Source organism: Hippopotamus amphibius, chromosome 12, assembly GCF_030028045.1.
Source record: "Hippopotamus amphibius kiboko isolate mHipAmp2 chromosome 12, mHipAmp2.hap2, whole genome shotgun sequence".
NCBI classification, from domain to species: Eukaryota; Metazoa; Chordata; class Mammalia; order Artiodactyla; family Hippopotamidae; genus Hippopotamus; species Hippopotamus amphibius.
This window is the reverse complement of record NC_080197.1, coordinates 11,279,689-11,301,748: the sequence shown is the minus strand read 5'-3', so window position 1 is coordinate 11,301,748 and position 22,060 is coordinate 11,279,689. Positions and strand designations below refer to the sequence as shown.

Here is a 22,060-nt window from a genome sequence, read left to right as displayed (position 1 = left end):
GCATGGGTTCAAATCCTGACTCCCATTTTCCATCTGTGTTAAAAGGTAATTTAATCTCTCTGCGCTTTGGTTTGCATAGTTGTAAAATGTGAATAGTAGAACCTAAGTCATAGCTTGAATATTCATGTAAAGTGCTTAGAATAATAAGCACCCAAAAAATTCACCATTAATATACTATTATTTCAATCCTGTCCTCTTGTCCCTGTGACTAAGTGTATGAGCTCATGGAAAGTTCATTTTAAGAGCCCAAACTGGAGGTACTCAGTGGATTTGAAGCCCGGGTCTGAGACTCCCCTACCCTCACCACCCTCCCTGCTCTCAGCACAGGGTGGTAGCTACTAGGTCAACACAAAGGCTTATAAATACCCACAACACACCTCTGCCCCCACTAAAGCACGCCCATCCTTGAAGGGGAGAAAGGGCACTCATGGCTGGGAAGCGGTCAGATGCACAGGTGCCTGGCATAGGAACAAGAACAAGAAATGGTAAAGTGTAAGCATTGGTCCTCTTGGGCTGCTGCCTACACACCAAGTTATTCATTTGTGAAGAGATGCCCACATGGCTAGCTAAAAATAATCCTCCTGCTGCCAGCAGGTCAAGTAAAATCAACCCAGAGGTCTGGGAGTGGGACAAATGAGGCGCAAATTTGCATTCAATTAACCTGGCTTAGCAAACATGATTTATCTGTCCTGTGCAGACTCCTTACTGTGAGGCCTTTGGCTTTCAGGATGGAATTTAATTGATCATTGACTTTCCTGGTTAAGAAAACCACACAGGCTGGTTTGCAGAGCCTGCCTTTTAAAAAGATGTAGGTTTTGTTAAAGGGGCTATATGAAAGAGCCAATTTGGTGCAGTGGAAAGTGGAGAAAGCTGAGATTCAAATCACCTGGGTTCTAGGCCCGCTCCTTTCAAGATTGAGGTTTAATCTATCTCTTCAAAGACCAGGCTCCCCATCATATACAGAGCTGGAGCCGGACCCCATGGCCAAGAGGCATGTGAACACAACATTAAATACTCTGACTCAGAGGGAGATAGAGATTACTTCTGCTTTCACTAGGAAGTCTCAGTGTGGTGATAGCCTGTCTTCAACACCTCTCTAATCATGCTTAATCTCCCTTTTCAGCGTCAACGGTATGCAGCATGAATTTATGAGTGTATTGTTTCCATTGTATTTTTCCAGTGCCCTGTAGAAATGTGATGTTGATTTTCTATTTGTAGCTTGGGAGTGATATCAGATCTCCCTTTAAAATCTGTTTGCTGAAGTTTAAAGAAAGAGCAACTCGAGTGAAGAGAAAGATTCAGTAATAGTGCATAAGTAAATACTAAGTAACAGTAATAACGATTTAAATTTGGGAAACAGTGACCGAGGCACAAAGCCTGTTCCAATTGTACCAGTCTCTGGATCTGGCTCCACGTTTTCCAGATTTCCCTCGCGTCGTAAGCCAGGGGGCGTGGCCCAACTACTAGGCCGGCCCCCAACCGGACACACGTCCCATAAGCCACGCCCCGCGAGCGCCTCACAGCTCCCGCCCCGGCTGGCCGCGAGCCCCGCCCCCTCGGGCTCCTCCCCCTCGGGCTCCTCCTCCTCGGCCGCCGTTGCGCTGCGCTGCGCTTCGCGGCGGGAAGATGGCGGCGCAATCACAGGACCGTGATGGTGGTACGCAGCTGGCGGGGCCCGCGGCGGAGGCCGACCCCCTGGGCCGCTTCACGTGTCCCGTGTGTCTAGAGGTGTACGAGAAGCCGGTGCAGGTGCCCTGCGGACACGTGTAAGCGGCGGGTCGGGAGCCGGTCTGGGGGCGCCTGACTGGGAGGAAAATGGAGCCGAGGAGCGAGGCCCCGGCAGGGAGGGTCTCCGGGCGGGAGCGAGAGGACAGGCCTGGAGGCGCCTCTCCGAGCGGCCTCCGGGGCTCCTGGAGGCCCGTAGACGTCGGCGGGGTGCTCTTCTCTTCCGCCCTGCTTCCTCCCAAGTACCCCGCTCCTCTGTTGAGCGCGTCCTGTGTTACAGGTGGCCGGCCAGCCTGCTTCCCACGCGTGAGGGTGGAGTCGCACCCTGCTGGGGGTTTGGTAGGGTCTAAAGTCTGCTCTTGGAGAGCCAGTTTGCCTTGAACAGTCTGTGCCTGGCCCCTAAAGTATACTGTGTTTGGCATCATGTGTCCAGCTCTGCCAAGTAAATTCTCATGTGCGCTAAAGTTGGAGAAACGGTGGACTAGACCAAAAGAACAAAAGGGATGTCTTGATGTAGATCTGACCAGTCTGCCCTTCGCTGTGAAAGAAGTCGGGAGTTGGCAGATAGGGATTGCTAGCATTCCTGCTTATGTACGAGGTTTGTTTCATTGTATTTGAATTTAAAAGTCTCCACTTGCTAATAGACTGCTTATGACGACTGAAGGAGATGTGTGTGAAAATGTCCAGTGCAGGTTCTGAGGTAGGTGTTTTGAGGTTGGCCGGATTTGAATCTAAGCCATATTCCATCAGACACACGAAATGCTTAAGTTGAAAGAATTGTAGAAAATGTGGCCACCTGCCTCTTGCTACTGGGAGTTGGATTTTCCTCTGTGGGCTTCCCCCAGTGCTTGTCATGGGCATCGCCTTGGTATTGGTCTTAGGACCCCTCTATTGGTCAGTAGGCACCTAGTGGGCCTCATTGGCATTCTTATTTCTGCAGCAGTCCTGCAGGGGGAAGAGGATCGGCGGCCATTTTGCAGGTGAGGGCACTGAGGCTCACTTAGGGCAGGTTCACCATTGTCTGCTCTTCCCAGATGGACTGCAGGTGTCTGTTTGCCAGCCCGGAGAACAGTTGGCACCTGGCAAGGGCTCCTCAGTCACACCTATTGCTTTTTGTTTCTTCAAGTACGCCAAGCTCTTTCTAGCTTCAGGCTGTTCCTGCTTGCAGTTCAGTTAGCCTGGAATTCTCCTGCCCATCTGCACCTCCCTTGTCACTACCCCAGATCCTTTTCAGATTTTAAGTCCCATCCCTTGTTTAAGTTACCTCCCTTGTCACCATCCCCATTTAAATTACCTTCCTGCTTCTCTTCTGGGGCTTCTTTCTCCCACCTTGCACAGAGCAAAGCTTAGGGATCATGAGGGCCATGATCATGTCTGTTTTGCACCTCTTTCTGTCCCAAGTGCCCAACATAGTGTCTGAGCAACCATCTTCCAATCTTATTCAACTGGCTGAATTATTTGTATGCCCACTGTTTGTCAGATTTGGGGGCATAGTAAGAAACAAGGTGATTCTGCCCTTGGAGTTCACAGTCCAGTGAATTGGTGATAAATAAATACTAACAATATTCACACTATTGTCAAAACTCATTGTGCAATGGGAAGGTATTATAGAGATCAAACCTGGGGTGGTGGCAGGGGCAGTGATCAGGTAAGGGACGAATGAACTAAGAAAGTAGTGGTGGAAGCAAACTTTGTGAGAGTTGAAGTGGAGCCTAGGTAGCTTTCTTATTGAGTCCTCTTTTCCTTGGATCAGTCCTCCTAATTACGTTTACCTAATTTTGGATTAATTCAGTGGATTTCATTTACAATTAACATTTATAAAGAGGCTTGACTCAGCACAATTTACCAACTGAAGTGCAGCAAAATTTGAGGTTTCCTTGAGCCAGATGGGCCTTTCCGAGGTCAGAGTTCAAGGGGCAGTACTGGGATTCAAACCTTGGCTCTTTTCTGTACTCACCATACTAGCTCCATGTGTTCATCAGTTCAGTGCTGATTGAAGACAGATGGCTGCACCTCTGTGAGGGCAGCCAAGTCTCCCTTTACTCCAGTCAAGCGCTTTTTGCTCTGCCTGGTTGATATTTGCTAACTTGTAATTGGAAACGAGAATCACTGCAGCTCTGGCTGCACGGGGCATTGAGTTTTTATAAAACTTTATTTCAAGCCCTGAATTTTACATCTGCCTCCAACTTAGTGGAATACAGCTGGAGAATGGCAGGTGGTTGGGTGCCCAAGAGAAGGACTTTCTATGTAGCATTATAACAAGAAGTGGAACATCTAGAAGGCTGAACTTGAAAAAGGCCCATAAATAGGAAATGGAAACTAAAAGCCAGTCCAAGATTCAGGGGCCGTTTAAAAGCAGGCTTGTTTGTTGAGCATGACTCAGGCACAGGTGCCTTGTGAACATTGATCTCTGAGCTTTATCTCCGTGTGTGCTTGAAGGGAGGCTTTGAGGTGCTTTTATCTGCAAGCTGGGTTTGATTGCATTATGTGCTCTGGGACGTTCTATGCTCTCTTGGGTTACTCTGTTGATCTGCCTTTGAGAAGAGGTACAACAAGTGATGGCCATAAGACCCCATCTGCCTGTTAAAACCTCCTCATTATCCGATCCCCGTGGTCCACCACATCATGGCCTCAAAGACCTTCCTTTCTACCTTTTGGTTCCTGCTTTGCACTTGGTGTCATCTCTGTGGAACTCTTTCGTCCAGGTCTGTGTGGCTCTCCTCATAATTTTAGGTCCCAGCTCAACTGTTACCTCCTTAAAGAAGCTTTCTGTGACTCCCCCACCCCCCCATCCCAGCTGATTTCTTTGCCTTGTTTTATTTCCCTCATAGATTTAATCACTATCTGAAATTAACACTTGTGTTTTCCTCTGCTCTGGAGCATAAGCATCATGATGGCAGGCGCTTTGTTGAGTTCACCACTGTCCGCTCGGTGGTGAATCAGTAGACCCCCTCACCTTCTCCCAGCCTGGTCGAGAATTTTGCCTAGCAGCATTAACATCTAGCTAAGCGACAAAAAGGAAGACACTTTTCAGAGGCAGTAAAAAAATTGTCAAATGCGCAGATTACCTTTGATTATATGTCCTGAATTCTTCCTGGCAGGTTTTGTTATCTTGCCTTAAATCTGTCAGACTGAGTATGTAGCCAGGGTATCTTCATGCCTTGTTATTCCTTCTTTCTCTGTACCTTACCTAAGGATCACCACCTGTCTAGACTTCGGACAGAAAGTTGGTCATCTTTGACTTCTTTTCTTTTCCAAATTCAGTAAATTACCAAGTCCTACTGATTCCATCCTTGAATCATTTCCTGAATTCTTTATTGCTTCACAATCTCTTGCCTTTGGCCATCTGTTTGGTTTCTACATCAAGTCTTTTCTCATCTAAAAATTTTTTAAAACCAGCAACTCTATTGTGCACAATAACCCCAGAGTTATTTTTCTAAAACTTGAATTTGGTCTGGTTAATACCTTGCTTTAAACACCAGGCTCCCTACTGCTTATGAGGAGAAGTGTTAAACACTCACCATGCATCTGAGGAAATAAAAGTCTCAGTCTAAGGGCTGGGAATATTCTTCCTCTCCTCTACCGCTGAACTCTTTCATTTAAGGCTTTCATGGACGCTGCCTCTGAAGTCTTTCCAGTGCTGTCCTTCTTGGGTCACAACTAGTTGCTCTTGATTTTGTGTTTCCATGGTGCTTTGCATTCACCTCTAATGATAGCTGTGCCTGTTTGTGGTGCATTTCATATGTGCTGGACACTATCCTGAAAGTCTGGTATACATAATCCACCCTCCCAACAATCCTAGAGGTAGGTACTACCATCTCCACTTCCCAGAGGAGAAATTGGAGTTCAGGAAATCCCACCAAGATCCCTCAGTGGCAGGAGCTAAGATTTGAAGACTGTGCCATAGCCCCTTCTGCCCTGTCATGGTAGTTTGCTTTGCTTTTACTTCTGTTGCTGGACCTGTGTGTTCTTTTCAAGGAACACCCCCCACCCCCACCCCCATTTCTCTTGCCCGGAAGGACTCAGTATTTGAATCAAGAGCAGGGAGCAAGTTGTTTTTTATTCATTATTCATTGATGTCATTTTAAAAGTTTATCCATTTTTGTTGTCTTGTCTCCACGGTGCATGACGCAGGTTCTCTGTGTGTCTTGTTCTAGCTTTTGCTCTGCATGCCTGCAGGAATGCCTGAAGCCGAAGAAGCCTGTCTGTGGGGTGTGTCGCAGCACTCTGGCACCTGGCGTCCGAGCCGTGGAGCTCGAGCGGCAGATTGAGAGCACAGAGACTTCTTGCCATGGCTGCCGTAAAAATGTATGTGGAAGTAAAACAGAAGAGTCAGTGTCTTTCTCTGAAAAGATGGGTAAAATATGGAGCTGTTGCCATATTGTTTCTGAAGTTAGAGTGTGACTAAGTGACTAACAGCACGTGAACATGCTGGTTATCTGTGGCAGTGGCTGTGCTGTTGCATCTTGGTAACCTTATTGGTTGTTTTGTTTTGTTTTAAGGATTGGTTTAGTATATTACATAGTTTAGCTTTGAAAGCCAGAGAAATCAGTTATCCCAGTTTTTCCTATAAAAGACCCATTTTCCCAACGCAGCATGCACAGTTTTAATTAGAATATAATGACAGAATGATATTTCTTAATTTTTTAAAATATAAAATGAAGTCAGTGACTTAAAGTTACCTGCTGCAGTGAGTTTGAGGGGAAATGGTATGCAGGATCTTAGTTCTTGGACCAGGGATGGAACCCACGCCCCCTGTGGTGGAAGCGCTGAGTCTTAACCACTGGACCACCAGGGAAGTCCTGAGGGGAAATTTTATAATGTATATTACTACAGATATAAAACTTGTTCAACTTTTTAGCACTTGGCAAGGAGGAATTGTAGTACAAAGGTCAATGTGAAGTCCTTTGATTATATATATAGCAATATCGAACATTTGAAATGCATCCATGCTCTTTTGTATGACCATATTAGAGTCAAGAATACTTATCTCGACATCCATTATAACTGCACAGGAGAAATACTATTGTTTTATTTTCAAAGAGATATATACAGCATTATTGGTTTTTGAAATCATTATCATTTTATTAATTGCAGACAACACAAAAATATAAACTAATATAGACTTGTTCCCCACTCCAGAGGTTACCTCTTTAAAAATGCTTCAATTTAGAAGGTTGGAAAACTGCAAAACATTTTTCTGCCTTTTGACAAACACAGGTGTGGGATTTTTATAAACACAGATGTAGGATTTTTACAAAATAGGATCATACTGTAATATATACTTCTACAACTTGTTTTCACTTTTGAAATTTTTTTTTTAACTTAATGACTTATTGGACATCCTTGCACATCAGTTTCATTACTTTAACATCTTAGTATGGATAGCCATAGAATGGATATACTGTACTGTTTCCTTCCTTTCAGAGTGATTTAGCACTAGGGGTATACAGTGGCTGCAGTTCTGAATAGGGCTATTTCCTATCCCTTTTAATTGGGAGCTCTTTGATTGGCAGCTTGAGGTCAAGTTCTTTAGCTGGAGATAAGACAGAAAGAAGCATCACGGTAAGCCAGAGCTCAAATACTGAAACACAATTTTCCTTGCTGTTTGTTTTGATTTAGAAACTGAAGATATTGAAATAAAGTTTCCTGTTACCTTCATTTTTCTTTATGCATGCATGATGAGTTTTTAAAAATTTCTGTATGCTTTTGATTTTCTTCATTTTATAGATTAGTGATTGTATTATATCGCCAATACAATTATATGGGAGGTGTATTATACCTCCAAAAATGTTTATCTTCCCTTGACCTCCTCTTTCTTCATTCCTTACACTTTTTCTTTCTTTTTAGAACATCTATGATGAAGCACTCTTCTCTGAGTTTTCTTTTCTCTTTCTATCTTGCAAAGACTAGATTATATTAGAGAAATAGAATTCAGATTCCAGGGGTTTTTTTGGTAAGATCATTTATCAAAATCTGGTGATAGAATATGATTTAACTAGGATTACTAGCCTTTATCTCTTTTACATAAATCATCACTTTTCTCTGCTGCACTTATAATGGAATGTGGTTATTGGCTTGCTATAAGGAGACTAGTTTAAGTGCTAGTGTGGAAAACTTTAAAAACTTCACCAGGTTTGGAGTGTCTCTGTGAGCAGAGAGCATATCATGAATAAAGCAAACCTCTCTGAGAGTGATGTTAGTGTGGAAGCAGATATCCTGGTTTGGTGAAGTAAAATATCAGCCTTGGTATTAACAGAAATCCTTCAACAGTCAGAATTTCAGTCCTATCACCATAGCCAGGAGTCTGGTGAGATTGTTTGCCAGGGTGGTATAGGTCTAGTTTTCATCTTGCCTTTGCTTTGGGATGTTGGACTCAACATGTTGGACTGGGTACAAGATCCTGACTAACTTGTGGGCTCTGATTCTTCCTACCTAAGTTCTTCCTATCCAAGATCCGGGCACATGTGAGTACCTGTTCCAAATACCAGAATTACATCATGGAAGGTGTGAAGGCCACCACCAAGGATGCGTCCCTTCAGCCAAGGTAAGTGACTCTGTCACTCTCTTAGGTGGACATCTTTCTTCGTGAGTTTTGGAAAGTGGAGGTTTAGTTGTTATGCTGGCTAAGGTTGATGTAAGTTTTTGTTTTGGGGTGGGTGTGGAGAAGGACTCTCGTGTTCATTTCAAATATCAGCTGTGCTGTTATTTTCAAAACATTTGACCTGATTCAGAAGTGACCATCAGAATCTCTGTCATAACACCTTGAGTGAACTTTGCTCCTTTTGGGAGGATCCAGTGGTTGAAATTGTGTGGAAAGGTACTCACAGAGAGCTTGCTTCTTTTCTTGTCTTTCATCTTCCAGAAATGTCCCAAACCGTTATACTTTTCCTTGTCCTTACTGTCCTGAGAAGAATTTTGATCAAGAAGGACTTGTGGAGCACTGCAAGTTATTCCATAGCACGGACACTAAATCTGTGGTAAGGGTAACTCTGAGTTTTTTGTTTTGTGGGTTTTTGTTGTTTTTTACATTTTTATGGGAAAAAAAGTTGAACTTAACAGAAAAATTACAGGATTAGTTAAATCAATTCTTATGTCCCCTTCACCTACATTCACAGGTTAATAAGATGTTACCATATGTGCTTAACCATACTCTATATACATATTTTGTATGAACCATTCAAGAATAAGTTACAGATATCATGACACTTTGTCCCTAAATACTTCAGCACATATCTCCTAAGAAGAAGTATATCTTAGAAAGCCCACATTTTTGTGTGTGTTTTATTTTCACACTGGGGAATTGTAACATTGATACAATCTAATACCTACTCTGGAATTCATGTTTAAGTTTTACCAATTCTCGTATCCTTCATAGCAGTCTTCCCCGGTCCCCAAGTCCTGGATCTGTGTGTTATGTTTAGGTGTCATGTCTCTTTAGTCCTCAGTTTTTCTTTGTCTTTCATGACCTTGACATTTTTTAAAGAGGACAGGCGAGTTGTTTTGTAGAATGTCCTTCAATTTGGGTTTGTCTGTTTCTTCATGGTTACATGCTGGGATGCTCCATCCTCTGGGTACCCATCGGGGGGGTCATGTGATGTCTGTTGTTCCCATTGTTGGTACTGTTAACTTGGATCACCTGGTGTCTGCATAAAGCTGCCCATTTTCCATTTGAGTAGCTTCTTCATAGTTGTGGGGAAAGAGAATTTAGATGAAATTATTAGGAAAGTGCTAATCAGTCTTTTGACATTTAATTTAAATATCAAGGCTGACATGTAGTTTTCTTTAAAAAAAAAAAAAAAAAAAAAAGGTTGAATTTGGCCCATTTCAGCAGTGTTACCCTTCCCTCTTAATGTGATTGACAGACTAGGTCTTAATACAACTTTCTCTATAGTTTTGTTTCAGTTTTCCCATTTATCTCACACTGCTTCTCTTGCACTATGTACCTAGTTAGTTTTATGAGCAGATCTTCAGCTCCACTGCTGTAAAAGGTGGTGCACAGACTTTAGAATTTGCATGAGTTTTTGCTGGTAGAATTAAGCCTGATGGCATTCTTTATTTTTCTGTCTTAAATCTTAAGATTCAGCTGGTCTATCTGAGAATACCCTAAATCTTTTATTTTTTTATTTTTTTTTATTTTTTGGGGGGTACACCAAGTTCAATCATCTGTTTTTATATACATATCCCCGTATTCCCTCCCTTCCTTGACTCCCCGCCCCTCGAGTCCCCCCCACCCTCCCCGCCCCAGTCCTCTAAGGCATCTTCTATCCTCGAGTTGGACTCCCTTTGTTATACAACAATTAAATCTTTTTTTGACTTTATTGAACTCCTTGCCAAGTCCAAATCTAGTCAGTACTGCTATTTTTTACACTGGGCTCCCAGGACTCTTAATGTTGTGGTGTGACAGATTCGACACATGAATCCTCTCTCTGTCTGCTTTTCCCAACTCCCCAAACTAGGGCACTGGGCTGGCGTGGCTCGGTGTGTACCCCATTTTCAGCTAGGCCCTGTTGCCACTAGGTACACACACTGTCTGGTGGCTATTCTGGGCACTCTGTTTGCATTAAGTTCCTGGCATGAACTGTCCCCATCTTTTCCACAGATAATGCTGAGTCCTGCTTTTCACTAAGTTCCAGTACCAGGTGTGTGTTCCTTTCTTCTCTCTTCCTTCCAACTCAGGGCCTCTCTGATCTAGCTCTGAGGTCACAGACTGGCAACCTGTGGAATATGTCTGGCCCATACACATTTTCATCTCCCCAAGCTTTAAAAATTGGCAGATTTCTCAGTCTTGATCCACTACATTTGAGAAGTTAGAAGTTCTGGCGAGAGTTGGCCGGCTCTGAGTAGTGCTGGCTCCTCTAGATGGGATGGCTCACAGACATCCTGCTGTGTGTGTTTGCCTTTCCCACCAGCTACCTGTGAACACTTGAGTGTGCGCCCCTTGTTCCATGTCCTTATCATCCCCTCGTGTTGAAGAAAAGGCTCCTTTGCAAGTCTTTCTCTTCTCTGCCTGCGTCCTCAGTTGCAGGCGGAGGATGGAGACTAGGGCCTTTCCCTGCTTCTGAGGCTTCCTCCCCTATCGTGTTTCCCCTGTCACCTTCAGCTTTTATTTATTTATTTTTATTGGCTGTGTTGGATCTTCATTGCTGCACACGGGTTTTCTCTAGTTGTGGCAAGCGGGGGCTACTCTTTCCATGCAGTACTGGGCTTCTTATTGCAGTGGCTTCTCTTGTTGTGGAGCGCGGGCTCTAGGTGTATGGGCTTCAGTAGTTGTGGCTCACAGGCTCTGTAATTGTGGTGCACAGGCCTAGTTGCTCCACGGCATGTGGGATCTTCCCTGATCAGGGTTCAAACCCTTGTCCCTGCATTGGCAGGCAGATTCTTAACCACTGTGCCACCAGGGAAGTACCACCTTCAGCTTTTCTCTCTGCCTGCTTCCAACACTTGCTGTCCTTCAGACATGCCCCGTCTTCCCTGTCTTAATTGGTGGGAGGAATATTTGATCCACTGCTTTCTCTGTGTAGCCTGCAGTTTCTCTTTTCCTTCAAGCCTGTGGTTTGTCAGCTGCTGCTGTCCCTTCTGTGTCCTCTCCTTTTTCCTTTAGAGTCCGGCGTCCACCCCTGCTGGTGTCACATTCTCCATGGACCCAACTGGTCTTCTTAAGTCCTTGTTTTCTGTCACCTCTCTGCAGTTTTTAAAATTTGTTTCTTTGTATGTAGTCAGTTCCTTGTATAAGAAGTAGACTCTGGCCTCTTCCCCTAGTCTCCTGGTTCCCTCTATACCATCAGTTGTTTGAGTGTTTTTTATATTCTTGCAATTTATTTTATGTTTGGATATGATATATGCATCATATTACAACTTGTTATTTTTGTATAATAGAAGTAAACCCTATATAAAAGTAAAACACCACACCATGCCTGCCAGCCTTTCATGAGATCAGTCACAAAGAATTGATTATTTTCACTCAAAAATAAACAGCCTCATTTGATGCTGATATCCACCCTTCTAACATTTATATCTTTATTACCTAGATGACTATTGAGGTTTCTGAGGCAGATGCCAATCTGGAATGGCCATTGCACCTGCTGTTTTTCTTTTCCTCTGATTCCAGAATAGCTGCTCAGTACACATTCTTTGTCTGCACTAAGCAGGATAAGAGATGTGCTCTATGAAAAACACCCCAATGCCAAGTTTTCAGCTGCTTCAAGATGTTTTAGTTATGGTTCTTAATAACTAATTACTAATTGAAAGTGCAGGTGAGCTTAGACACAGACACACAAATATCACCATCTGCCCCCACTACCCATTTTCCATTTTAAAGTTAGCCAGATAAGCTCAATTATTTTGGTAATTATGAAAACTAAAATGGATGTTAAGTCAAATGATAGAGATACTCAAATTCATTTCCTACCACCATCTGCCCTGCATTTATTTCTGCCACCACGCTAAGTGGATTGCCCACATTGTGAAGCTGGTTAGTGCAGAACTAGTACTGGAACCCAGTATCCTGGCTCCTAAACCAGTTCTCTCTCCACAGCATCAGAGACACCTCTGTGGAGTGCTCACTGGCCTCTGAGTAGTGCTCAACTCTGTGAGTGGAAAATACAATATTATGTCATCCAGAGACATTTCTAGCTTTCGAGTGTATGATTCATGCATGTCTTCCTTTTTTGTCCCCCTTTTGATGCAAGTGACAGCACATTCTATGCACTGTAACCAGTGTTGTAGACATCTGTCTACGTCAGTACTTGTAGATCTGCTTCTTTTTTAATGAGCTGCTCAGTTTTCCATTACTTGTCTGTACCATGATTTAACTGGTAGCGTCACGGTTACTTCCAGACAGTATCAGAAAATGTGGTTAAGGACTGGATGTTAAATGCCACTGAAAAAATTATTGTTGATCAGTGGGTGAGAGAAGAAATAGTATTGTATTTGTAAAGGGAAACGTATTTTTAGGACTGTTCTGAAGCAGTTCAGGGTGAATTGTGTCTTATTTTTAAATGCTTCATTTATTGCTGAAGTAAGTATGCCAAACTTAAATCTAGGTGTTGGAGATAAGGGACTGTTTATCAAACTATTAACTACTTTCCTACAGTTCTGAAGTTTTTCATAGTACATTTTAAGAGGCTACCATAGATTTTAACATATTTTTGCCCATATGTCTATAAAATCAAGTCTTAGACTGTAGCCAGTTAAGCCGACCGTGCTCTTTTCCCCGTGGGGGCCTGGTGTGCAGTGGCTGCAAAGAGTAGCCTCCTTGGTAGTGTATGCAGCCTGTTATCCTGTATGGGTTGTCCTAAGGGACCTTGGAGACAGCCCTTTCCAGTGGACATTTGTGTTTGGCCTCATGCTGTCCCCAGTCTAGGCTCCAGACAGGTATACAGGGTGCCTTGGGAAAGCCCACGGGCACAGTGGCCAGGATCCACATTGGCCAAGTCATCATCCTCATCCACACAAAGCTCCAGAACAAGGAGCATGTGATTGAGGCTCTATGCAGGGCCAAGTTCAGGTTCCCTGGCTGCCAGAAAATCCACATCACCAAGGAGTGGGGATTTACTAAGTTTAATGCAAATGAATTTGAAGACATGGTGGCTGAAAAGTGGCTCATTGCCAAATGGCTATGAGGTCCGATACATTGCTAATCATGGCCCCTGGACAGATGCACTCATGAGAGTCTTGGCCCTGTCTCTTCCTCACTAAAGCCCATCAGTAAATCCTACTTCCTGACAAAAAAAGAATAGTAATAAAATCTTAGATATGGATTAATTTGGTCAAAGGTTAAGTACACTCATAACTTTGATAGATATTGCTAAACTACTCTATGGTACCTGGTACTGTAACCTCATTTTCTGTCCTTTTTTCCCCCTCCTTTGGCTTCCTGAAATCCCTCTGATTATTTTGTCTTCATTGAAACGTCTCTTTCTTCAGCCTTTGGCCTTCTGTTCTGCCCTCTCCTACTGCAGAACTCCTGAACTGTCGGTGTTTCAGCCCTTCCCGTTGGAAGCCTCCTCCTCCCCAGACTCTGGTCCTGACCATGCTCTGCTGTACAGCTCCTTCACCATTTCACATTTGTCTCATGTCAGCCCCCCTTGTCACCATATCTTCCTTGTAGAAGGTGTGGTTCCATCGCCAAACCAGACCACTTATGTCTGCTTCTCCCCTCTCCCACTCCTCTCTGTCCCCTCCATGAATTTTCTATTCTAGCCAGACTAATTGGCTGTGTGCCATGTACTCTTTGTCTTTCCAAATACCTCCCACTCTTCAAAGCCCAAATCAGCCTCTCATATGAAGGCTTTTCAGTCTGAGCCCCCTCATCTGAGCATTTACTTTATAAAAATAGCACACAAGGCTGTGTTTTACTTTCTTGGGACATTGCTCATCTGTCATTTCCTTGGTTTTCTTTATGCTTTTACATATTTTGTGTGCTGGGTTGGAAGGCAAAGTCTAGGCCCCTCTGGGGCTGACACAGTATTCTCACCTCAGTAGGGGATCAGAAATGGGTGGTACAATCAAATGGGCAGAAGACCTAGATAGGCATTTCTCCAAAGAAGACATATGGATGGCCAAGAGGCACATGAAAAGATGCTCCACATCACTAATTATTAGAGAAATGCAAATCAAAACTACAAGGTATCACCTCACACCGGTCAGAATGGTCATCATCAGAAAATCTACAAACAGTAAATGCTGGAGAGGGTGTGGAGACAAGGGAACCCTCTCGCACTGTTGATGGGAATGTAAATTGATACAGCCTCTGTGGAGAACAGTATGGAGGTTCCTTGAAAAACTAAAAATTAGAGTTACCATATGACCCAGCAATCCCACTACTGGGCATATACCAGAGAACACCGTAATGCAAAAAGACATACGCACTCCAGTGTTCATTGCAGCACTATTTACAATAGCCAAGACATGGAAGCAACCTAAATGTCCATCAGCAGACGAATGGATAAACAAGATGTGGTACATATATACAATGGAATATTACTCAGCTGTAAAAAGGAATGAAATTGGGACATTTGTAGAGACATGGATGGACCTAGAGACTGTCATGCAGAGTGAAGTGAGTCAGAAAGAGAAAAACAGATATCGTATATTAACACATATATGTGGAATATAGAAAAATGGTACAAATCAATGCATTTGCAAGGCAGAAATAGAGACCCAGGTGTAGAGAACAAACATATAGACACAAAGCGGGGCGGGGTGGGGGAATGAATTGGGAGATTGGGATTGCCATATATACATTACTAATAAGAAAAAAAATACCAAATTGTACACTTTAAATATATGCAGTTTATTGTATGTCAGTTGTATCTCAATAAAAGTTCTTAAAGAAGAAAAAGAAAGAAATGGGTGGTATCATGGGCTAAGCCTTTAACCCCCACCCACACCCTGCCCTGCGTGTCATTCGACTCGAGTAGGAGGCTGATGTTGTCTTCTGGGATTTGAATGTGCACTTGAAGATGTGACCAGGCTCTGAACTGGTGGTCAGGAAAGCTATCCTGGAAGAAAAGTGGCTAGACACAGGCCACAGAGGGCTAATGTCAGCTCAGATGTCTAGTACTTAACACTGTGCTTCTTTATTGAAAGGTTTGTCCAATATGTGCCTCGATGCCTTGGGGAGACCCCAACTACCGCAGCGCCAACTTCATAGAGCACATCCAGCGCCGGCACCAGTTTTCTTATGACACTTTCGTGGTGAGTCTGGAGCCTGGGCTCTCATTCCTTCCCCCAGGGGACAGCACAGCTCCCTCCCTTCTCTCACCTGGAGAATTGTGGGCCCACTTGGTGAGTTTTGTCACTCTCTTGATGGGCTCCCTGGAGTGACAGCTGTGTGGTATTTAAGACGATGAACTGGCCAGTCATCTAGACTGAGACTTAGTAAGCTTGCTTTTATTTTATATTTTCCAAAATTTTTGTCTACTTTGGTATGTGGTTTCTACCTGTTATAGAACCTGGTTTGGGATCCTCAAGCTCAGGTGCTCAGGGGAACCAGGCAGGTAGTGGAAGCGGTTGTTCTAAGGAACTGCAAGCTGGCCTGTGTGCGACTCCTGTAACGCAGCCATCGCCTCCAGCTGATTGTCATCATGTGGAAAGACTGGCTCCTCCCTGCCCCAGCCCCAGGAAGCTGGAAATGCAGAATTTCATATGAAGTATCCCATGTTTATTTTTTTAATTACTTCAGGTCAAACAGAACACACCAAGTAGCCAAATGGTCATCAGATTTACATCCTTTCTTTAGAGCTGAGTGGTTTTGAAGGGCACACTGTTGTCTTGGTATTATAGTGGCAGATAAATCTGGCCAGCTGTTTAAAGTAAACCTTTTATTTACGGATATAGATGTCAAGTTAGGATTTTAGAATCGTATTCAGTCTTAATGGCTGTGTCTCATGACCTGAGAAGGAAAGTATGACTTTCCTGAGTTGTCATAAAGGGTATTTATTCTCGGCCTAATAGAGTGTCTGAATCAGATTTCAAAATAACTGTCATTTTGTTAAAGATGAATATGATTCCCAGGTGAAGCCCAAGTAGATAGCTTTGCCTCATTGAGTCAAAAAGGCTGCTTTCACTCCGGGGCGCTCCAGGTCTGAGCGCTTAGTCTGTACCAGGCTTCACTCAGGTGCTCTCTGGTCCCCACCGTCCCGTCTGAGGGAGCCGCCGTCATGTTCGTCGTCAGGATGAGGCAGCCGAGGCATCGCAGACCCGGGAGCTGGGCCCCGGCCCCTTTCCAGAGCCCTGCTTCTCCGGCCAAAAGTGAATCCTTGCAACTGCACGTAGTTGCTGAGGCTGAGCATCTGTTTTGCCTGTAGGATTACGACGTGGACGAGGAGGACATGATGAACCAGGTGCTACAGCGCTCCATCCTCGACCAGTGAGCGGGCTCTGCGGGGGCTCGCGTCCCAGCGCTTCCATTACGTGCTCAGCGCGGAACGGGTGACGCATCCACCTAGTGTACAACAGGCCTGGAAGTGAGCCTGGATGTTAGGACAGGGTCACTTCCGACAGGGAACAGGTCTCCCAGTCAGAGCCCTCCTTTCCTTTGGGCTCTTCCCTTACTGTTCACCCTGTTTGTCACATGTCTGGTCTTTTATCACTTCTCAGCCACTTCCTGCTGCCTCTTCTTCCTCCTCTTTGGAAGGGAACCCAGCTTCTCCACCTGTCCTTGTTTCACGTTTGTGCCTCCTGTTTGGTGTTGATCTCTCAGGTCCTCCGAGCCAGCCAGGACCTTTTCTGGGTCATGAATAGCACAAATGAGACAACCGTGTCCTCTCCTTGTCCTCGGATGTGTGAACTCTGGCGGCAGTGCATCTGGTCAGTGATGGAGCGCCTTCTGTGTTGTGCAAGTTCCTGTTAGTTGGTCTTTGGCAGCAGCTGCCAGAGCTGGAGTTACCTCATGCGAAACATTTCACAAGTCCTGTTGGGGTGAATGTTCTGGGCTTAACATGGTCTGATGCTGGAAGTTTTTCTTAGTGATATTTTCTTACCATTCCTGCACACCCTTAGGATTAACTGGTTCAATCTTAAATGCCTGCATGGTGCCTTTTTAGGATAAGGTGTAACCACATATTTTTAGTGAAAGTAAGTGTTTTTGGCTTAGGAAAGTTAAACTCCATTTATCGATAAGTGGGGAGGAGGGTCAGCTAGGTGAGATGGGAGGGCTATAGCTTTTTGGTTCTGATTTTCAAACTAATGAAGTATTTTCCAACAACTTAGTCATGTTTGCCTCTCTGTTTGGGAGCCTGCTTATGTTCTTGTTCTTGAAGCACAAAAAGGAGTCCTCAAATGATTAAGAAGACGTTTGGGGCTCCATTGGATACTAGTTCTTTCCTCTTTTATTTGATAACTTAGATTAAACTGAGTGCTGCTTTTCTATCACAAATGGTTTCTTTACAAAACTGGTTTCAATACGTAAATTGGTGTGTGAAGACCTGCCTTCTAAAGCAGAGGGGTTGGGGAAATCCAGTATCACCGCCTGCTGTGAGAAGGCACGCTGTTCAGAAGGCACAGTGCTTCCTGGGAGCATTCAGTAGTGGAAACTGTCCGCTGGAAACTGGCTTTGCTAACAGCTCGAGAAGCTTGAAGTTTGACATGTTGCACGAATGTTAATAAACACAAGGCTAAGTAAGGGCTTTCTAATCTGGTAGAGCAGAGCTTCTGATCCACCAGGAGGCATCTAGGTTTAGGTTCATTTTTCCCTGTTAGACCTCTTGTCTGAATATGGACATTTCTTCTGGTCAGTGGCTGAGGTTTCAAATGACGGGGGGCTCTGGGCATCTACACTGCTGCCGTGGGCCTCGCCCTGCCTGCCAGTGAGAGCTGCACATGCCTAGGCACCAGCAAAGATGGGGCCCTTTGGGGGCAAAGTAACTTTTTCTGATGTGCTGTTGCTTGGGAGGGCCCAGGTATTATGGTCAGCTTCTTCACTCTAATTTCTGGAAAAAGTTCATCTCGGTCTCAGTTTAGAGGGAAATTTGACAAAACCTTCATTTGAGGGACCCGATGATGGTGGTCTCACTGGTGATACCAAGAAACTGATTTCCTTATATTAAGTGCACTTCATGTATTTCTAATAAGATGACTTTCCAGAAAGTGACATTTGTTATGTTCTGGCTTTTAAAAGGTGAAATATAAATAAATTTCATAATTTATCCAACTGGTAAGCTGTAATGCGTGTTTTCATTAACCACCATTTGCTGAAGTCTGGGCTTGGGGAGCCACCGGAAGATTGTTGCTCTTTTTAAGGGGAAGTTTTTGTCTATCACGAGTGAGTCTCAGCTGGCTCTGATCTCAGCTCTGACACTTCACCAGCTGGCTTCACTGGCCTGTCTTCTCTGGAGAGCGAACCCTACTCCCCTCCGTACCCCTCCCCACCCTAGTTGGGAGCTCCAGTGAGGTGAGAAGTGACCATGTTCCATGAAACAAGACTTCGGATGCCTTAGCAACAGCCCTGAGACATCACAGTGGAGGGTTCCACACATGAAGATCTGAGGTCATAGGCGTGTTTCAGTTCTGCACTCTGCCACTGGCTGTGGGACTTCCGGAAGATACTTCCCCTTCCTGATTTAAGTAGGTTTAAATAGGATCTATCTCCTGCATGTGGAGAAGGGACAATAGTGGGGAAAGAGGGGAAGCAGAGACCAGGGAGGCGACTGCTGCAGGTTCCAGGTGGGAGATAGTGGCTGCTTGGGACCATGTAGTAGTAATGGGGGTGCTGAAGTTGTCTGATTCGGTCAGATGTTTTTTGAGAGTGAGGTGTGAAAGCCAGAAAGGAGTTGCCAGGAGAGAATGACACCAAGGTCTGGGGCTTGAATGACTGGGTGGGGGTGGGGGTGGAGTTATCTTTCTGAATTGAAGGGAAGACTCCAAGAGGAGCAGTTGTCGGGGAATCGGATGTTTTAGGAATGGGTACCTAGGACTTGGGATAAGACTTGAAGTTCTAACATCATGCACAAGTTACAGGAAGTGTCAGCTCTCAAGCAGCTCAAATAGGACTAGGATGTACCTGGGACACCTAAATTCCTTTAAAAGTTTCTCTGATGTTGTCAGTCACTCTGATGACAAAGATGGATGTGGATCAGACTATTAAAATGTATGACTACACAAAATAGTTCTACATTTGTTTTAAATATAGTGTAAGTAACTAAAAATAAGTAGGCACGGACTTCCTAGGTGGCGCAGTGGTAAAGAATCCACCTGCCGATGCAGGGGACACGGGTTCGAGCCCTGCTCTGGGAAGATTCCACATGCCACGGAGCAACTAAGCCCATGCGCCACAACTATTGAGCCTGTGCTCTAGAGCCCGTGAGCCACAACTGTTGAGTCCATGTGCCACAACTATTGAAGCCCACGCGCCTAGAGCCTGTGCTCCACAGCAAGAGAAGCCACTACAATGAGGAGCCTGCGCACCGCAATGAAGAGTAGCCCCCACTCGCAGCAACTAGAGAAAGCCTGTGTGCAGCAACAAAGACCCAACACAGCCAATAAATAAATAAATAAATTTATAAAAAAAAATAAGTAGGCATTAGAGTATTTCATCTTCAGTGGTAAAAGCTCTCACATTCAATTTGGCCAAAAAACTTTTAATTTCCTTGTTGGAAAAGTGGAAGATGTCCTTATATTCAGGGATATATGGTGTTTACTAAGCACCCATTATGTGCCAGGATTGTGCTAGCCACTGGGGATTCACACAGTAATCAGATGTATAATTACAAACTGTTAGGTGCTCATGGTAAGGGATTAATAAATGGTAGCTATTTCATAAATAGTAAATACCTGCTACTTTATAAAGAAACTAGAAGCTAGAAGTCCAAAGGCTTACAAAAGCATATAGACCTTTCATCCTTTCTCCACCTGTGCCTTCTGCCTCTCCTTTACTATTACATGGGAGTGTAATTTGCCCAAGTTAGGAAGTGAACACCAGGAATAATCATACTCAAAAAATGTTTGAAATTCATATTTAACTGAGTGTCCTGTATTTTTTCTTTAATATTTTTTTTGGCTGTGTTGGGTCTTCATTGCTGCACTCAAGCTTTCTCTGGTTGCGGTGAGCGGGGGCTACTCTTCGTTGCAGTGCATGAGCTTTTCATTGAGGTGGCCTCTTGTTGCAGAGCACAGGGCTCTAGGCACGTGGGCTAGAGTAGTTGTGGCCCTCGTACTCAACAGTTGTGGTTCACAGGCTCTAGAGCACAGGCTCAGTAGTTGTGGTGCACTGGTTTTGTTGCTCCGCGGAATGTGGGATCTTTCCGGTCCAGGGATTGAGCTCGTGTCCACTGCATTGGCAGGAGGACTCTTAACCACTGCACCACCAGGGAAGTCCCTGGGTGTCCTGTATTTTTATCCATTAAGTCTGGAAACCCTACTCAGTGTGTATTAGCAGAATAAATGTCCTGAACATCTGCTATACACCTGGCAGCTCACACCTTCTCATTAAAGGGTCATTTGTGCAGTTAACTTGTGTTAATGGCTGCCTCCCACACTAATACGTTGAACTCTTGAGGACAAGGACCATACCTGTCTGGTGCACCACTGTCCTGCATACTTGGCCCCGAGTAGCCTCAATAAATATTCCTAGAATTGAAATGGAGCTAAAGGGAGCCCTTTTACATTGATACTTCCTTTCCGTGGTGACTCTTCCAGCCTGAATTAGGGGCCGGTACTGTGGTGACAAGAACCTCGAAGAAGCTGGCCCCGCTGTCCATCACCGCGGGGAGGCAGGTCCTCAAACTGGAAGCGCAGGAGCGAGGACTTGCCCGGCAGAGGGAGTGAGACTGGGCACAGGTAAAAGGGCTGCTGCCAGGTGGGCACCTGCCCTGCCGAGGCCCTCGACATGGTCCCTGGATGCTCTCTTGCCTTTATTCCTCTCTCAGCATCCCCTGGCCTTACGCAGTATCTGCCAAATGCCCCATGTGAGGCTCCGCAGGGCGTTATGAGTACAGGACTAAGGACAGTGGATAATCATTCTCATCCCAGCATCCTGATACAGTGCCTGCCCTCAAATACTTTTTATTTAATCCTCCCTCCTTTAGCTCCTGAAAGGTGATCAAAACCGCAGAAAAGTCAGTCTCATTGAATCCTCTTAACCAGCCCTGCAGGAGGGGTGCAAGTAGCATTCCCATTACACAGATGATGGAGTGGAGGCCCGGAAGGGTAATTTGCCCAAGCCCAACAGGAACGACTTGGTGGTACAGCACAAGTGTGTGAGTTAGACACATGGTCTCAGGCACACTGCACAGTCCCCAGCATCTACACTACTAGTTGTGTGACCTTGGACAACATTTTTTTGGTTTGGCCACACCATGCAGTTTGTGGCATCTTAGTTCCCCAACCAGGGATGGAACCCAGGCCCTCAGCAGTGAAAGTGCAGAGTCCTAACCAGTGGACCACCGGGGAATTCCCTTAGACAACTTATTCTAATCTCTTTGTGCCTTGGTTTCCTCATCCGTAAGATGGGGTTAATAAAAACATGTCTTCCTCATAGAGTTGTGGGAAAACTAATGAAATAATCCACATCGAGCATTAGAACAGGGCCCGGCACAAAATAAGTGCTTAATAAATGTGAGCTACCAATGCCACTAGTGTTTTTCTCCTCCATTCCTGAGACCACCCTGTGCTCAGCCTCACCCAAGCAGCTAGTAGCTGTAAATGTTTGATGACTAAATACTCCTATTAAGTGAAGTGTTTTCCAAACTTGCCCTGAAGACATGAGTTGCCTGGGAGGCAGTTGCTCCAAAATATGTTTTCAGGCCCCTTCTCTTGGAGATTCTGATTGGCAGGTGTGGGTGGGGCCTGGGAATCTTTTAAAAGGAGCCTCAGGTAAAACGCATCCTTAGGC

The 22,060-nt window shown here is 44.7% G+C and overlaps 1 protein-coding gene and 1 non-coding gene across 2 annotated transcripts; both read left to right on the top strand.

Annotated features, from left to right (window-relative positions):
- Nucleotides 1-1,600: 1,600 nt before the first annotated feature.
- Nucleotides 1,601-18,374, top strand: RNF114 (ring finger protein 114). Its single transcript, XM_057702397.1, has 6 exons — nt 1,601-1,766; nt 5,883-6,033; nt 8,166-8,272; nt 8,591-8,705; nt 15,319-15,426; nt 16,539-18,374. The coding sequence occupies exons 1-6, from the start codon at nt 1,627-1,629 to the stop codon at nt 16,602-16,604; spliced, it is 687 nt and encodes a 228-aa protein (XP_057558380.1). The 5' UTR covers nt 1,601-1,626; the 3' UTR covers nt 16,605-18,374.
- LOC130834203 (small nucleolar RNA SNORA70) lies at nt 12,908-13,043 on the top strand. Its single transcript, XR_009048594.1, has one exon. It is a non-coding gene; the product is annotated as a small nucleolar RNA SNORA70 (small nucleolar RNA).
- Nucleotides 18,375-22,060: the final 3,686 nt, after the last annotated feature.

What these genes read in the sequence shown, in the direction of transcription:
- RNF114 (XM_057702397.1), top strand. Translation starts at nt 1,627, where the DNA reads ATGGCGGCGCAATCACAGGACCGTGATGGTGGTACGCAGCTGGCGGGG. An exon ending in GATGCGTCCCTTCAGCCAAG is followed by an intron (nt 8,273 to 8,590) that starts GTAAGTGACTCT and finishes TTCATCTTCCAG; the next exon opens with AAATGTCCCAAACCGTTATA. An exon ending in TTTCTTATGACACTTTCGTG is followed by an intron (nt 15,427 to 16,538) that starts GTGAGTCTGGAG and finishes TTTTGCCTGTAG; the next exon opens with GATTACGACGTGGACGAGGA.